Source organism: Protopterus annectens, chromosome 4.part0, assembly GCF_019279795.1.
Source record: "Protopterus annectens isolate FY-2018-M chromosome 4.part0, PAN1.0, whole genome shotgun sequence".
NCBI classification, from domain to species: domain Eukaryota; kingdom Metazoa; phylum Chordata; order Ceratodontiformes; family Protopteridae; genus Protopterus; species Protopterus annectens.
Genome location: NC_056733.1, coordinates 114352660 through 114371135, shown reverse-complemented (window position 1 = coordinate 114371135; position 18476 = coordinate 114352660). Strand labels below are relative to the sequence as shown.

The 18476-nt window shown below is 42.1% G+C and overlaps 1 protein-coding gene across 1 annotated transcript in view; it reads left to right on the top strand.

The window, feature by feature from the left end:
* LOC122799218 overlaps window positions 1-18476 on the top strand; it is a 1108404-nt gene that overhangs the window by 648996 nt on the left and 440932 nt on the right. Inside the window, exon 11 of the mRNA XM_044068137.1 lies at window positions 9880-10023. Within this exon, the coding sequence (XP_043924072.1) occupies window positions 9880-10023 (144 nt within the window). The remainder of the gene's footprint in view (window positions 1-9879; window positions 10024-18476) is intronic.

The window sequence follows — 18476 nt, the reverse complement described above, 5'->3', positions numbered from 1 at the left end:
CATTCCAGGTCTCAATCCACCACATCCTGCAGGTCCTCCAGAAGTTTAAAAGAAGCAGATTGTGGATAGGATGATCCGAAAATTTCTCAGAGCTCAGTCCAGGCGGGAGTCATACTTGCTCCATCCCCTGTTGGATCTGTAAATCTTCCAACCACTTCTCATACGATTTTCTCCCCTTCTCCAATCCCTCCCACAGTTTCAGAGCCCCCAGGATCTAACAGACCCAAGAGGTCCAGAGCCAAGTCCAAAGAAATTTTCTTCTTCGACTCTGACAGCTTCCCTGACCAGTTCCACTCATGCCTTCAGATCTGAATGAGTCCATTAGCCGAAGTGTCATCATCGAATCAGTGGGCCTGGGATGTACTCCAATGATGATGGATCCATCCCTACCCCCTCTGAGCCTCGGGGCTGGACAGTTGGTTCCGGATTCATCCTTGAGGCATGGATGTATTAGGAGTCATGATCTACCTGCACTGGAAGTCTTGGCTGTGGTGCTGGTGACCATGGCTTCTCTGGGCCCATCTGCCTTCGAGGTCGTTGAAAGGGTATTTTCTCTTTCTAGAGAACTAGTGTCTCATCCCTGTTCTCTCTTCGGTTCTGAGCTCTGAGTCTATCAGGCCTATTCCATAGGAACAGTCAGATGTTCTTCATGTTTCACTGTTGCAGTCATTACATTTGGGTAATCTGCTGGCAGGTTGCCCTCAGTCGGCCTGAATTCCAAAGTCTTGGGTCCTGCGTCAGTTGCTGTCTTCTCTTCCATGACGTCAGGTCATCAAGGGTATAAAACATGCAGCCGACGCCATTTTCTTTAGTCCTTCTTGCCGTGCGGTGCCAGAAGCAGAAGCATTTCGCAAGTGCCGGTTGGCCGACTACTAAAATATTTGCGTTGTTTCAGAACCGAAGTCTTTAATAAAGCTAAGTACCCCGTTGGGGAAAATTTTTTCTTGCTTTTTACCGATGTCAGAAAAAGTTAATACTTGTATTACTTGTGGGAAGCAAATACCTCGTAAGGATTTCCATTTATACTGTATTCCTTGCCTAGGCCCTGATCACAACGTGCCTGGCTGTCGGTTTTGTGCTAGATTTAACCAGCACACTATTAAGCGTCGGTATATTTTTGCATCTAAGTATTTTGGAAACAGAACCGAAGTCTTTAATAAAGCTAAGTACCCCGTTGGGGAAAATTTTTTCTTGCTTTTTACCGATGTCAGAAAAAGTTAATACTTGTATTACTTGTGGGAAGCAAATACCTCGTAAGGATTTCCATTTATACTGTATTCCTTGCCTAGGCCCTGATCACAACGTGCCTGGCTGTCGGTTTTGTGCTAGATTTAACCAGCACACTATTAAGCGTCGGTATATTTTTGCATCTAAGTATTTTGGAAACAGATTTAACTACCCAGAGATGTCGTTGGATAGCAATCCGACTACCGGAGTACATACAAAATGCAAAGAAAAGGACAGAGAAAGGCAGTCAAGATCCAAAACCGACGATGAGGCTTCTCCTAAGCCATTCGCTGGTGGTGCCTTCGCAGCCCCTGATACCCATTACCTTAGAGTCGCAGGCCTCTACCGACACCCATGTGGAGTCCGGCATGCTGCAAGATACTCAAGGTATTGGACCGATGGACGTATCTCCCTCGGATAGGTCCAGAGCCGCTGAGCAGGCACCGGCTTCTGAGGGTGTATTCAGACCTCAACATTTTTATGTCAAACCGACGAAAGCTGCAAAATCAAAGGCAAAGATACCTTCTAAAACTAAAAAAAAGATGCCTGAGCCACGTGCACAGGCCTCTATGCCTAAAAAACAGATGATCAAAATGGCCGAAGACCTTATTACCTTGATCAGGGGTACCCATCCCCCTCCAGATAAAGAGGCCTAGGAAAGACACTGACTATGAATCTTTAGATCAGGTTTCTATTTCTTCTGATTCCTCTTCTGATCAGGAATTATCTGTACCTCCCTATGAGGATTCTGATGCTGAGGAATCTGTTCCGTCTGCATCTCCTCCTGAGGATTATTCATTTGGTGAAACCTTGCATACTTTGAGGGAGCATTTTCACTGGGAGAGTCGAGACTTCCCAGAATCAAAAAAGAGGCTCAGGGATTTCCTCCTCCTCCCTCAGCACAAGCCTTTAGCCATTCCCCCTGTGTTAGACATTGTGTATGATGTTTTTTCGGAGTCAAGCCTGACCCCTGACTCTTTACCTCCTGCTCCTAGTAAGCCTGACAGGTATTACAGGGTCCTTGACTCTCATAAATTTTTATTTAGAAACCCTGCTGCTGATCCTGAAATTATTTCACAGGGCCCAAAGGGAGTTAAGGCCTCAACAGCAAAAAAACCTTTCCCCCTCCGACAGAGATTCAAGGGCGCTGGACAGATGGGGAAAAAAACGTTTATACATTTGCAACCTTGGCAATCAGGGCTTTAAACTGTCAATTTCATATGCTTAAGTACCAACAACATGTTATGGGATTGCTGAAACAGAAAATGATGATTTCAGAATGTGCAGAAAATAAGGAATTGCAGGAATTATTGCATGCAGATGAACAACTTGGAAAGCATACTTTGCAATGTGGTTTTGATTCTTTAGAGGCCTCCTGCAGGGCCGCAGTTACTGGATCTGTGATTAGGAGGCATGCCTGGTTAAAGGAACAAAATTTGCCTGATCATGTTAAAGCTAAATTGCTAGATGCACCTTTACAGCATGATTCTCTGTTTGGTATTAAGGCAGAAGAGGTTTTAAAGAAAATGGAAGACTTAAGTCTGTGCAAACTGTTAAAAGATTTCTTACAAGTGCAGCCACCTAGATTCAGTAGACACTGGCCTACAAAAAAATTGGTCCTTTCCTGTGTCAGACAGAGCTCAAAGGGGCACATCCAGATGTCCTAAGGGTTCCAGGTACCAGGCTCAAGACTCATACAGGTCAAAGCAATGGGGCGCATCCGCCTCCAAATCTGGAGGAGATGAAACACAAACCTACAGAAAGCAATCCCAAAGACTTCCCTCTGCCTACACCAAGCACTTATCTTTTGGCAGCATCCATAGGGGGAAAATTAGCACTTTTTGCTCAAAATTGGCAGTTAATAACCCAGGACAAGTGGGTACTGAACATCGTATCACAGGGATACAGATTCCATTTCCACACTCTGCCAATGACAAATGGTTGGCCAGACCTGCCAAAAAAACAATGGGCAGAGGCACAGAAACAAGTTACGCCCCTCATGGATATGGGGGCCATTCAGGCAGTACCAGAACAGGAGAAAGGACAAGGTTTTTACTAAAGACTGTTCTTGGTACCCAGAAAGGACAAGGCCTGGTGGCCAATGCTGGATTTATCGATTTTGAACGCATACCTGGACATTCCAAAATTCAAAATGCTCACTTTGCAACAGCTTCTGCCCATGCCTGGCAAGAATGTGTGGCTGGTGACTTTAGACTTAAAAGAGGCATACCTGCATGTCCCAATAAGACAGTCGTGCCAAAGATACCTCAGATTCAAGGCTGGCTTAATGCATTACCAATTCTCTGCACTGCCCTTTGGCTTATCTACTGCGCCCAGGGTCTTTACAAAGTGCCTGGCACCAGTAATTGCATTTTGCAGACAAAGAAGTATTCAAATATATATCCTTACTTGGATGACTGTCTCATTCAAGCAGAGAACAAGGACACTCTTCTCCGATACGTGGCATTTGTGAAAAGGCTTCTAGCATGCCTAGGGTACACAGTAAATGAAAAAAAAATCACAACTGGCACCCTCTCAAAGGATAACATTCCTGGGTGCAAGCTTGCATACAACTGCCCAGATGGCTTACCTCACGCCAGACAAACAAAGGCAACTGACTACTTACTTCAAACTGATGGCAACAAAAACCTAGTCTTCTTCAAGACAAATTCTGCAGGCTCTGGGCTTCATGGCATCCTGCATCCTACTAATTCCATATGCAAGACTGCATATGAGGAAACTTCAGTGGTACCTAAAACGTTTATGGAGTCAACATTCACACAGTCTGGAAACAATGATTCCTCTCATCCCCTGCCTGCAACAGGAGTTTCTATGGTGGGCAAAGGCCTGTCACCAAAACATGGGACGGCCCTTCACTCTACCCCCTGCCAGCCAAATCTTAACAATAGACGCATCAGATTATGCCTGGGGTCCCACGTGGCAGGAAGATGCATTCAGGGCATATGGGCACCAAATCAAATGCATCTACATATCAACCAGAAAGAGATGCTAGCTGTTCAAAATGCCCTAACAGCCTTCAAGGACTTACTTCATCCAGGACAACTACTGATAAAGACGGACAACACCACAGTCATGTGATATATAAACAAGCAAGTGGGCACACATACCCCCCTTTGCAGATTAGCCATGGCACTGTGGGACACAGCTTTGACCTACCAAATAAATCTTCAAGCTCAATTCCTGCCAGGAAAATAGAACACTCTGGCAGACGACTTAAGCAGAAACCTTATGGTTTCTCACGAGTGGAAACTAAATCCACAAGTATTCAGCATGATAACAGAGAAATGGGGGAGCCCAGACGTAGATCTATTTGCCTCTCCTCAAAATTATCAATTGAAAAGATTCTGCACAAGGACTTATCACAGACAAGCATGGAAAGTGAACGCCCAATTCTTAAGTTGGAAAAAACTGTCAGTTTACGCCTTTCCTCCTCTGCCTCTTCTACCCAAGGTCCTCCTAAAAGTCAGACAAGAGAAGCCAAAGATGGTATTAATTGCCCCGGATTGCCCCCGCCAATACTGGTACCCAATCCTAAGGAACTTGTCTCAATACCCAACTTGGACCTTGCCTCAAAGACCACGACTACTGTCCCAGCAAAACAATCAGATCCTGCACAATCAACTACAGACTCTGAACCTGGCAGCATGGCTAATCATGTGAACGACACCTCTCAGTAAAGCTGTGATGGATGTCATTATGGAAGCCGGAAGGCCTAGTACTAGAAAATCTTGTGCTGACAAATGGAAGAGATTCTGTGCTTGGAATCAAGCACAAGGAACTGATACAGCAGAATCACATATTCCTCAGATATTACAATACTTAACTGAGATACTTGACAAAGGCCTATCTTTCTCATCGATCAAAATCCATGCCTCCGCCATTTCGGCTCATTACAATACAGAGCCACCAGTCTTTTCTCATCCTTTACTAAAGCAGTATCTTAGTGGAGCCAAAAACCTAAGGCCTCCTAGAAGATCACCATTACCTGCAAGGGACCTCAATTATGTGTTGGAAAAACTCATCCGGCCTCCATTTGAATCAGCCACTACCACTGATATAAAGTTCTTATTATGGCAGACAGCTCTGCTACTAGCAATTACTTCAGCAAGAAGAGTTTCAGAGCTACAGGCCCTCATGGCTGTAAAGCCTTTTATCATATTTTACCCAGACAGGATGTCTCTGAGGACAAATCCTACTTTTATGCCTAAGGTGGTTTCCAGTGTGGCTCTTAACCAAACAATTAATCTGACAACTTTTTATCCAAATCCGCAGAAAAAAGGGGACAGAATTCTGCATTCCTTGGACGTGCACAGATAGCTAAGATTCTACTTGAGCAGGACAAAAGCTCTAAGAAAAACTGAGCAATTACTAGTGTCATATGCTGCAGGATCAGAAGGAAAGGCTATCTCAAAGCAGACAATTTCAAAGTGCATAAGCCACTGCATTCGTTTCTGCTACTTGCACCATGGTAAACCTGTGCCCAAGGACATTAGGTCACATTCCACCAGAGCCACAACTACTTTGGCAGCCTTTCTCAGAGGAGTACCAACCAAAGACATTCTAGAGGCTGCTATTTGGAGTTCTGTTCACACCCTTACAAAGCATTACCATTTGACTCTCTACTCTAAGTCCAGGGCAGGCTTTGCCACTGCAGTGCTGCAGGGCCTTATAGCCGCACCTAATGCTGTTTAGCTCCAGCCTCCCAACCATAGCTTTGGGATTCTACCCAAACGTAATGACTGCAACATTGAAACACGAAGAACATAGTACAGTTGTGTACACTTACCATAAATGTAGATGTTCGAGTGTATTCACTGTTGCAGTCCAGGTTACCCTCCCGCCATCTCCCTATCATTGTACAGTTTATCTTTCCTTCTCTATTTTCTACAACCTATGTAGTGTATTTGCTTGTAGATGAATGTAAAGTTTATATTGATGCATGTATGTATGTATATATATATATATATATATATATATATATAATATTGCTACCTTTTTGGGGGCACCTGACATCGGGGGCAAGAAAAACTAAAGAAAATGGCATCGGCTGCTTGTTTTATACCCCTGATGACCTGACGTCATGGAAGAGAAGACAACCGACGCAGGACCCAAGACTTTGGAATTCAGGCTGACTGAGGGCAACCTGCCAGCAGATTACCCAAATGTAATCACTGCAACAGTGAATAAACTCTAACATCTACATTTATGGTAAGTGTACACAACTGTACATTTGGCTTTAAGGGCAGGTCATGCCTCCTAAACCTGGTGGACTTCTTTGAGACCGTTACCAAGGCATTAGACTAGGGAAAGGAGGTCCACACAGCCTACCCAGACCTCGCAAAGGCTTTCAACACCATTCCCAATTCTAGTATTATAGACAAGCTCACCAGCTTGAACATAAACTCCTACGTCACGAGATGGGTTGCCCACTGGTTCATGGATAGAACCCACATGGTGAGAGTTGCAGGCTCTACGTCCGACTCTAAACTGGTTACAAGTGGTGTCCCCAAGGGCTCAGTCCTAGGACCCCTCCTGTTCGGTATGTACTTCTCAGAAGTACAGGCAAGCATAAGAGGACTATGGCTGACCAAGTTCACAGATTACTGCAAACTAGGGGCCATAATTGATTCTCCAGCTGATACAGACACCCTCCAGATGGGTCTCACTGAGACGGATACCTGGTGTCAAAATCATGGCCTCAAGCTAAATGCCAAAAAGTGCATAGTCATCCCCTTTGGAAAAAACAAAGTACCCACGAACTACCACATAGGTGGTAGTCCCCTAAATACAGAAAATGTAATAAGGGATCTGGGGACCCAAGTAGATAGTAATCTCTCCTTTGATTATCACATTGCCAAGGTGGTTAGAAAATCCTTCTATGTGGCCCACCTAATCACAAAAGGGTTCACATCTAGAACAAAAGAGGTTATTGTGCCTCTTTACTCATCACTCATTAGACCCATCATAGAATACAACGCCCCATTTGGGATGTACCTTACAAGACACCTGCAACAGCTAGAATGGCCACAAAAGTACCTCACCAAGAGGATTACTGGCCTCAAACAGAGATGCCCTATGCAGCCCGACTCAAGAAACTCCAGCTGTACTCGGTTGCATACTACTTACTCAGAGGTGATCTCTGCCTGACATACAATGCCATGTCCAACCCAGAATTGATGGACATGCTCCACCAAAAAAAAAAAAAAAAAAACAAATCCCAGAGAGCCACACGCTCTAGAGATATAAACCTCACCACAACGATAAATAGGACATGCTGGAGGGATAGATTCCTATCCCAGAGACTCTCCATGCTTTGGAACAGGATTCCAATATACATCAGGCAGAGCCCCCCACTAACACTCTTTAAGAGAAACCTTAACAAGTGGATGGGAAACAGAAAATTTACCCCGGGGATCACTGCTGTGGCTCTGCTGGACAGTGGCGCAGGGAACTAATGACTCTGCTGGACAGAAGCACAGGGAACTAATCTAAGGGGGTGGCGAAAGCCAACACATTCTGGCTAGGCTTATAAATGCCCTTGGGCAGATAGCCTAGTACTTGCCTATGAAGCTATGATCGAGTTTTCAAAAACTCGAAATTCATACGGACGAAACCATATGATCGAGTTTCCGAAAACTCAAACATAAAAAAACCCCACAAAAATCTACTTTGTTTTTTTTTTTTTTTACATTTATGCAGGGTTGCTGTGCCCCACACCCCATGCAAATTATATATACCAACTTCAAGATCACACTAGTGAAGAATAGGGTGAATTTCCCAATCCCCACTGTACTGCGATCTCCAGTCCAAACCTTCGAGTTTTCAAAAACTTGATCATATGGTCTCGACCATATGAATTTCGAGTTTTTGAAAACTTGATCAACTGATAGGGATATATATATATATATATATATATATATATATATATATATATATATGTGTGTGTATATATATATATATATATATATATATATATATATATGTGTGTGTGTGTGTGTGTATATATATATATATATATATGTGTGTGTGTGTGTGTGTATATATATATATATATATATATATATATATATATATATATATATATGAGCGCTACAGAATCCTGAAAGCCCAAAATCCTGAAAGTTCAAAATACTGAAAACTCAAAATCCTGAAAACACACAGGATACCAAAACTTACTATATTCCAGCACAAATACATACAGTAACAAATAAAACACAAACTGTATTGCTGTTCTCAAAGTATAAGCAGGGGGGAAAGCCCACCTGCACCCCCCCACACTCACACTGCTACTTAAATATATCAACTCCAAGATTGCACTTAGTGTAGTGAAGTGCAATGTTGGAGCTGATATATTTAAGTAGCGGGTGTGCAGGAGGGCTTGCCCCCCTGCATATGGTTGAAGGGTAATATGTTTCTGTATGTACTTGTGTTGGAATATAGTAAGTGTTGGTATCCTGTGTTTTTTTAGTATTTTGAGCTTTCAGTATTTTGATCAGTATTTTGGGCTTTCAGGATTCTGTAGCGCTTCCATATATATATATATGTGTGTGTGTGTGTGTATATAAATCTGTGGAAAGAGTCTCATCCACAAGTTATAGATTTTATGCCAGTCCATTCCTGTACTTGCTGAGTGTACATGATTGTTGGGAAGAGGTGTGTATCACCAGCTGAAAGATCTTGTACCAGTCTCTTCCCGTCTGTGCGTGTGTTTGTGTTGGGGAATGTTATATCTCCACCTTACAAATATTATACCAGTCCCTTCCTTTATGTGCAGGGAGAGTATTTGTGTTTGGGGGAGGAGGTGGTGTATCACCACTTTATAGACCTTGTACTATTCCCTCCTCTTGGGAGGGGGTAGGAGCTGTATGCTCACCCTAAAAGAGCTTTTACCAATACCTTCCCTTATTTGGTGTGTGTGTGTGTGTGTGTGTGTGTGTGTGTGTGTGTGTGTGTGTGTGTGTGTGTGTGTGAATACTAGTCCATTTGCTCTTACCTACTATGTGCACAAGTGGGGTTTATACCGGTCCATTCCATTAGCTGCAGACTGAGTGATGTTTGTATTCCCATATTGAAGATTTTATGCCACTCCATTCCCTTTCCTGCCAGGTGTGTGTTGGTGATATTGTGTTCCCAGACTACTTACCTTGTATCAATCCATTCTGTTACATGACGATATGTATGTCTGTGTGTTGGGGGAGGACTTAAATTCTCAGATTGCAGATCTTACACTAATCCATTCCCTCATCTATTGAATGTGAGTAAGAGAGTGGGAAGCTTAGCCCATTTTCAATTGTTCTGGCATGGCATTTCAGTCTGTTTCAGTTGTTGAGCTTGTACTTTGTGAGTATATGAAGCTTTGGAGCCTGATGCAAGAAAACACAAGCAGCAACAGTAGTGCAAAAAATATACAAAGATGATGTGTGAATCTGTTACTGACTTCTGCTTTATAAGGCATTGCTTTAGGCAGCATTGTGGCAAACACTGTTAGTGTCTGATATTTCTGGTTCAGAGTGGGAGGAGCAGAAATGAAAATGTCAGTAAATGTTTTAGGAAAAAAACTGTCATTTCCTAGCATTTAAAAGTGAAAACTTCAAGTATAGTCCAAGCTAATTTATTTTGTACACTTTTCAGTTGTACAATTGGAAGAACATGCAGTTCGAGTACAGGAGAACAAAGAGGCACTCGGCAGTGCAGAAAAAAGTGGAGATGGAGAAAAATCATTGGCTAGCTGGCCTCCAAAGTCCTCATTTGGTGGAGGAATGGCTAAACCTTCCAGTAAGTACAGATTACAGCAGTAAATATATAGCTCAAGAACTTAAAATTAATCTGTTGTGGGTGTTTCACTATTTTTTGTGGAAATGTATTAATAATTAGTTTGTGCACTTCTTGGTAAATTGTTTAACATCCCATTTTAAACAGATAGAATTTAAAATTCGTCACTGGAAAACTCATGCCATATTACATTAGTAATTATCCTTGCTAGAGGGATTCGTGAGTACCAGTGTATCAGTAATATACAGTTTGAAGCTGTTGAGTGCAACCATTGTATGGTCTCCTTGTAGTACCCTGAGTGTGTAAAGCTCATGTTTGTGATATGGGCATTGATTCAGTGGTGCTGATGCAGATAGTAAGTTAACCATTTGTTATCAGCTGTGACTGTCATGGTTCTGTTGAGCTCTCTGTTTTGTTTTGTTTATGATTTGGTAATCTGGTTAGTTTAGCAATCAGGTTAGGAACAGTTTCATGCATTGCCTGAATGGAGGCACAAAGTTTTAATTGTTTAGATATGGTACATGTATGTGATAGTGTAAGTAGTACAGAACAGACAAAATGCAAATAATTTAATACAGGTACAAAACAGTTGTAGATCTGTTAATTTTGGATCAGCGTTATTAACATAGTAAATCTTTTACAATTTTTTTATTAGTCAATACAGTGGGGTGCACCTTGGCTTAAATGCCAGGTGCATTCTGTTGAAGGCTGGTACTTGTAAGGGAAGGTTAGTGTTGGGTAAGGGGAAGGAGTTAGGAGAAGAAGCAAGTACATAAAGGAAGTTAGAGAGGGATCTGAAAGGTATAGAGGAAAAGACAGGTGTCCTTCATTGTCACAGTTGCAGTATTCTTCACTTTTGGGGTATCGTGCCAAGGGTAACCAAATGTCTGGTCAGCATACCAAAGCCTTTACACCTTCCAGGCATCATATTTCAGACTTATGTCTCACATGCAAGTCATAAGGTACATATGTGACGTGTGTGCTCCTAATCTTCAGAACTTCTTTGCTGCCAGTCCGAACTGTACCTCTGCATTTAGCCTGCAAAGCTGTTCACAGAGTTGGTTCAGCTGCCAAGCCTTCTAAAGGTAAGTGCTCCATTTGAGTATCTTCCTTCCTTTTACTTTAGTTTAGATGTCATTAGGAAAAGACAATGAGTGTGGGAGGCAGATTCCTCATAAAGATGGACACGGGAAGTTCCTTTTTTGTTTGGGTGCTACACACGAGTATACACAGTATGAGATTTGTCAGGCATTTGTCCCTAAGACACACTACAGTTGTCTATCATCTCTTTCCATTTATTTGGAGAATCAACAGTTGAAAATTGTGGATCAGGGTACCTTGGCTAAAACCACCTGTCCCCATGTTCAGCCGCCACTTAAGAAAGCCAAAAAGGTGCATACAGACCCTGCTCCTCTCCAGCCTCCACCTGAAGAACCCAAGGACTGTCCGGTGCCAACATCAGCTATCTCTGCTGTAACACAGTTGAAGGCTAAGGATCCCTGCAAAGATTGGAAATAATTTAATTAGGGGGCTTCACGGTGCTTTTATGGCTCTAAAGCCTCCCTCAAGGATTATCTGTTCCTGCTTCTGTTTCCTGGTCTTTCACCTCTTCCAGTCATTTATTTCATTTATTTATTTTACATTTGTTGACTGGGATAGTCCGACTGGATACATGTCCATTTTCAGCGGAGGTCCGGGGAGAAAAGCTCCAAGATAATAATACACATTGAACATTTAGTAAATGATAGTTTAAAGCAGGTTGCAGTCATGAGCAGTACCAGCATTTAGCACATATAGTGCTAACTTATTATAAAACATTTTACAAAACATGACATTATTTTCAAAGTTAAACATACATAACATTGCATTCAGGTTTAAGACAACACTGAGCAGCAGTTATACAATTGACCCTTCCTGAAATGGAGTGGTAGAAAAAAGTTAGAAGTAGTTGAAGGTAAGGCACCTAAGAAATAGAGGGGTCAGTAGTCGGGGTTAGTGCAAGGACTTAACCCATGAGTTTTGAAGTATTTCTTGAGATTGTTTTTGAATTGAGTTAGTGAGGGTTCTAGGGTCAAGTCAGATGGGAGTCTGTCCCATATTTTTCCAACAGAGTTGGCAAACAGAGAGTCCCCCAGCTGAGTAGTTAGATTTATCCTAGAGACACTGCTTCATCTGATAAATAGTTTGACTCTGGTAAGGAGTCATTGGCTTACTCTTCTTATACCCCCTGGTCTGAAGTGGAGGACTCACTTTCTCCTGACTCCCTTTTGGAAGAATTGTGTTTTGGGGATATGTTGGTTTGTATAATGGAACATTTTAAATGAGATTGTTCTCAGGTTTCTAATGTTTAAAAAAGGTATAATGAACTCTTTCAGATAAATTCTCCTTAGCCACAGTCCCTTCACTGCTGGCTGCCCTTTTAGATACATTCACTGCAACTTCTTAGGCTCCTGATTCTCAGTGTCCTGTTCTAAGAAGCTGGTCAGGTTCTATAAAGTTCCTGAAGCTCAAAAGTGTTTGTATAAAAGCCCTTACTCTGATCCTGCTGTTATTTCTGTGGCCACTAATAAACCATCCAGTTTGCTGTCCTGTTCTAAGCCTTTACCTTCTGATAAGTTCAGTAGTACCATGGAGAGGTGTAGTAAAAAAAGAAAAAAAAGTAATATACTTCTACTGCTTTAGCTTTAAAGGTTATTAATTACCAGACCCATATGACTAGGTATGTCCTGGATTTTCTTTCCAAACTTGGCATTTTGGTTTATATGCCTAATTTAGAGAGTAAATCTTCTACCATTTCCCTTTGAGTTCTGCTTCTCAGATGGGTCATCATTCTATTAAATGCAATTATAATGCCGCTGATGCCTCCTTTAGGGCAGCTACATCTGGACATGTAATGAAGAGGTATTCTTCGTTGTGCCTCTAGGCTCTTCCTGAAGACTTCAAGGTCAAATTATTGGACTCCCCCCTTAGACAACTAGAATCTCTTTGTCACTGCTGCTGCTGAATTGTTTAAGACCCTTTAGGATAAGGGTAAATTTATGTAGGATCCTAAACAAATCTTTGTCTGTCCTGATCCCACGTTTCAGAGAAATTACCCATCTAAGCCTTCTTTTGTCTATAGGCAGCCTAGGGGCAAGGATGAGTCCCAGGAGAGTTTTTTCCAAACAAGCTGTACCCGGGAGTTCTAAGGGTCAGAAGCCTTCGTTCTCTGACAAATCTGTTTCTGCTTGACATTCAGCCACTCCTACCCCCTCGGCCAGATGCCACTGTCCTCAGGTTGACTCTTTCCAGTTTAACAAAAGATAAGCACAGGTAGTTTAGTGCTTTCCATTGTCTATAGTGGTTATTTTATGGCCTGGAAGTACCTTCCTCCATTCTCTGGCCTTTCTCAGCCTCCTCCTTGTCATCTCCCACATTTTCATTGGGTTCTTCAGGATCTGGTGGAACAGGGAACCATCCAGCCTGTCCCCTTTTTCTCAACAGGGAACAGGTTTTTATTCCAGAATGTTTCTGGTTCCCAGGAAGGAGATGTCATGGAGGGCCATTCTAGACCTGTACTTTCTCAAGGTTTCCTCTTACAGGATTGTTGTCTCTTTTGACATTTGTTCTCTGTTGTTTCCTTAAGCTTTTTGGTATCCCATGATTTGAAGATGCTTACTTCCTCATTCCTTTTCACCTTCTCTTCAGGGAGTTTTTGTTTCTATTTCTTCCTCTCATTATCAGTTCTCTGTTTTACCTTTTTGTCTTTCTACAGCTCCAAGGGTCTTTATTAAATGGCTGGGCCCCCTGTGGTAGCCTTTTGCAGACTTCAGGGAATTCATATATTCCCTTACTTGCATGACCTTTTGATTTGGTCCCTTCTCCGCAGCTCCTGCTTCAAGATCTTCCCTTTACTATGCTGCTTCTGTGAATGTGGGGTTCACCCTCCATCTCAAAAAGTCTGTGTTGACCCCTCTCAGGCCCAGATGTTCCCGGTTGCAGGATGCTGACCATTTCAGTGATAACTTACCTCCAACCTCATAAGGTCCTCTCTTTGGCTTCTTATTTCCAGTGCCTTCTATCTCTTCCAGTCCTTTTTGCAAGGGAGTTTCTCAGAGCTCTGGGGTACATGACATCCACCATTCCCATGACTCCTCTTTCCAAACTCGACATGATTGGCTACAGCACTGCCACCCTCTGGTGTTTCTGGTTCCTGTTTTTTCCTTGTCTCAAGGTCAAGCTCTGATGGTGGATTCACCAGATTTCCCTGAATCCAGGTCTGCCTTTTCAGGTTCCTCTCACTACCCATGAGCTATACACGGATGCTTCCAGTCAAGGTTGGGAGCCTCCTCCAACAACCTCAAAGTCCAGGGTCTTTGGTCCCATCAACAACTGGCAGACCATGTCAGCAGTAAGGACATGAGACCTGTAATTGTAGCGCTCTAGGTCTTTCACTCTGGGTTCTCGGTCTTCTAAATTATTTTACAGACAGTACCACAGTCATTATACATCATCAAACAGGGAGGGGGCACAAAAATCTTACCTTCCTTGCAGGCTGGCTGTTCAGTGGGCTTTTGCAGTTCATCACTTGGTTCTTCAGGCACTTTACATTCCTTCAGCGCATAGTCCTTTGGCATACTGTTTGAAGAGATTCAGGACAAATCCTCACTGGTGGATGCTTTATAGGGAGGTGTTTCTGGACATTGTATGTCAGTGGGTACTCCTCAAATATTTTTGCCTCCCCTCTGAACAGACCACTTCCCCAGATCTGTTTGAGTGCCAAGTCCTCTGACTTGTAAACAACATGAACTACGTGGATAGACTAAAAGCACTATCCCTTTGCTGTGTCTCCTATTGACTATTAAGGAGTGACCTGTGCCTGACCTACAAGGTGCTCACAAATTCAGCCCTGATGGAGATGCTACATATCTGGAAGTCAAACAGCATAAGGGTCACCCAATCTAGGGATGCAAACTTAGTCATTGACTGAAACAAAACATGCTGGAGAGACAGATGTGTCTCAGAGAATTGCCCCATCTTTGGAGTAGGCTTCATGTTCACATTAAGCAGAACCCTTCATTGGCCATCTTTAAATGCAATTTGTATCAGTGGATGGGATATCGCAAACTCACATCTAGGGTAGTGCCGTTGTTCCTTATGGACATGGCAATCTGTAAGATATTCAGTTCACAAGTGCAAATCCATGCCATCCTCTTGCCCCTAGGGGCCATATAAATGGGCAATATCTAGTTATGTTAGCTAGACTTGTAAGGGCCCTTAAGCCATTAGCTTAGTAATCTCTTGGGATCCTATGAAATGGACATCATGCCTTTTTCTTGGAAGGAGATGCTTCTGTATGCCTGTCTCCCCCTTCTTCTGCCACCAAATGAATTCACAAGATCATGTGGGACAGGCACAAAATCATGCTGGTGACTCCCTTTTGGCCATTCTGTTTTCATATAGTCAGGGCAGTCATCTCAAATTACCTCACAGGCTGGATCCACTCACACAAGACAAGGGATCTTTCATCAATAGTCACTTGACACTTTGGGTGATGGGGTTTTGATTCCTTCTAGACAATGATTTTCTGAGGACATGCTTCAGGTTTTATAGGCGGCCAGAAAACCCACTACCAGAAAATCTTATGTGACTAAATGCAAGAGATTTTCTATTTCATGCTCAGGCATGAACTGAACCCCTTTCTAGGTATTCCTATGGTACTTTCTTGTGTGAGTTGCTTGGTGCTGGCTTAGCATATTCATCTGTTAAGCTTCTTTGCCAGCCATTTCCACTTGTCTGCCTCTGAACCCACCCCCGGCTTCTAGTTTTGAAGTTAAACAATTTCTGAAAGGCGTTCTTCATATTCAGCCTCCAAGAAAGCCTGTTCCTCCTGCTTGGGACCTTAATTTTGTTCATGAGAAACTGACTCTGACCCCTTTTGAACCTGCAGTTTCTTCTTCCCTGCAACTATATTGTTGATGGCTCTTACTTCTGCCAGGAGTGAGTTTGAATTTCAGCCTCTCGTGGCAGCCACCTTTTTCAATTTTTCACAAAGACATGGTGTCTTTTTATACCAGTTCTTCTTTTTTATCCCCATAGTAGTTAATGATTTGTTCCTGAATCAGTGCATTCATCTGCCTTTTTTTCCCTTCTCTACAAAATCCTATTAAGAGGGTTCTTCACACCTTGAATTTACATAGACCACTCAGACATTACTTAGACAAAACAAAACATATCAGGATATCTGTGCAGTTTTTTGTTGCCTTTCATACCCGGAAATTGGGTTTGGCGGTGTATAAGCAAATCATATTCTCCTGGATTTATAAGACCATTTCATTTAGCAAGTCTATGACATGCAGCTTTCTTTTTCTGTTCTTGCTCATTCTATCGGATTCCCTTTTTATGTTTTTTGTTAACGCTTTCTCCTTGCAAGTTGGATTTCATTTTTAGGACCAGGGTGGGTTTTTCCACTGCCATGCTTCATGTGTTTTTGGAGGGCTGTTTTGTTGCTTTCTCCTCCTATACTTCCCAGTAGCTTTTGTAGTCTCCCAAGAGTGAAGAATACTGTGGCAGTGGTAAGGAAGAACATAATACAGTTGTGTAAGATCTTAGCATAACAGTTGATGTCCTACATCTAAGTGTTGTAGTATTCAGTCCCTCTCTACTACCCCATTACTTTCTGTTGCCTCCCTCCTTCTTGATCAAGGGGTCTTTCTTGCACCCTTTCTTTCTTCCTTTCCTGGATGTCGATGTTATTGCTTTCCTCTGGAGTTGCTCTAGTTTTTCTGGGGCTCTTCAGTTCTGAGGATTAGGTGCTCATATGTTGTATATGTACCTCACACCTTGCATATAGGATGTACATCTGATGTACAGGGCCTGGATGGTGTAAAGGCTTTGTTATGCTGGCAGAACATTCAGTTATGCGCAATAGTATGCCCCAAAAGTGAAAAAATATTGAAAAGAAGGAAATCTACTGTTACAGTAACATCTTGTATAACTATACTTTTTGTTACTTACAGTAGTGACCTGGACAAGACTGCGTTAGTAGGACAGGTGCATGCAAGCTTTTGAGGGAAGAATCTTCAAGTTACAGCATTGAGTGGGATAGAGGAGAAAGACTGTGTCATAGCATTGGTTGAAGGTATGTCATTAGGTGATGTTTATGGAAGGTGCAGGACAGAAAGACACTTCTGGTTACAGCATTGTAGGAGTGTATGCAGGAAATACGATATGCTATGTAGGTCCACTAACAGAAAAAAAAAAACAGACTGGAACACAGATGTGATGAAATACATTTTACTGAAGCAGCAAAGCAGCATTGGTTTTAGGATTACTCGAGCATTTAAGCTAGCAGGAGCTCTTAAATATGAGTTAAGTTATTAATGCTGGATACAGTGCTTAAATTTCCACTTGAGGCTTGAAAGAGAAATACTTAATTTTCTGTTGGAAAAAATACTCCTGGAAAATGCTGGGGGGGGGGGGGGGGTGCACCTCTGATGTTTATTATGAATTGCACTTCAGAGACAAGGCACATTGTGAGTGTATGAGTCTGAAACTTTAGAAGACCAGGTCATGCCCTGTTACAAAAGTCAAAGTTGTGCATGTTAAATTAGAGTTTGTGTTCCTTTAGCAGAGAAGATAACAGCTCAACAGACTACTCTGACACTTGATGAGAAAATAAATTACAGTACAAGAGATGTGTAGGGAGATTAGTCAAGTCCAGGGAAAGAAAACAAGGAGGAGTAATCTTTAATTTGTTAATCTGTCTAAACAAGTGGTCCCTGTGAAATAGATGCTTTGCTTAAAAGAAAATATGAATTGGCAGTAATGTTCAGTGTACAGTGAGGAGGTGTGTTACAAAAAAGGCAGGTGACCCAAGTATTGGTTTTATGAGAAACTTTAGCACTTAAGAACTTTTCTGCTTGAGCAACTAACAGTTGACACAAACTAAGGTCTGCTGAAGGACAACAAATATTCCTTTTTCTGGTAATGCATGATTTTATGATGAATTTACCCTGCATCCAAACTGCTGACTATCTCAGAAAGTTAACAGTAACTTTACGATTATTGGGGTTTGTGTTTTTTTCACCTTTGTTTTATTTAAGACGAGAGTAATTTTCACATAAGGTAATATTGTAGTCAATAGAGAAAAATGTGATAATCCAAATGTTTGATAAAGATTGCTTGTTAAGACACACCATATTCTATTGACTGTATTCTAATTGGAATAGCAGTGTACCATTGCCACCGACGGTCTCGACTTCTGGGGAGATGACGTGGTAAGATTTTCAAAGCTTCACAGAATTTTTGATTGATGTTGGGTTTGGTTGTTCTGTGTAATCAAAATGAAGTGATTGGTCAAGGCAAATACCAATATTTATAGTTGTTTATAGTGTGTAGATAGTTTTCAGGTGGGTTGTTGGTGATCCAGTGTGGGATAAAGGTTTTACTTTTTTTACTGCATTTGTACATAGACC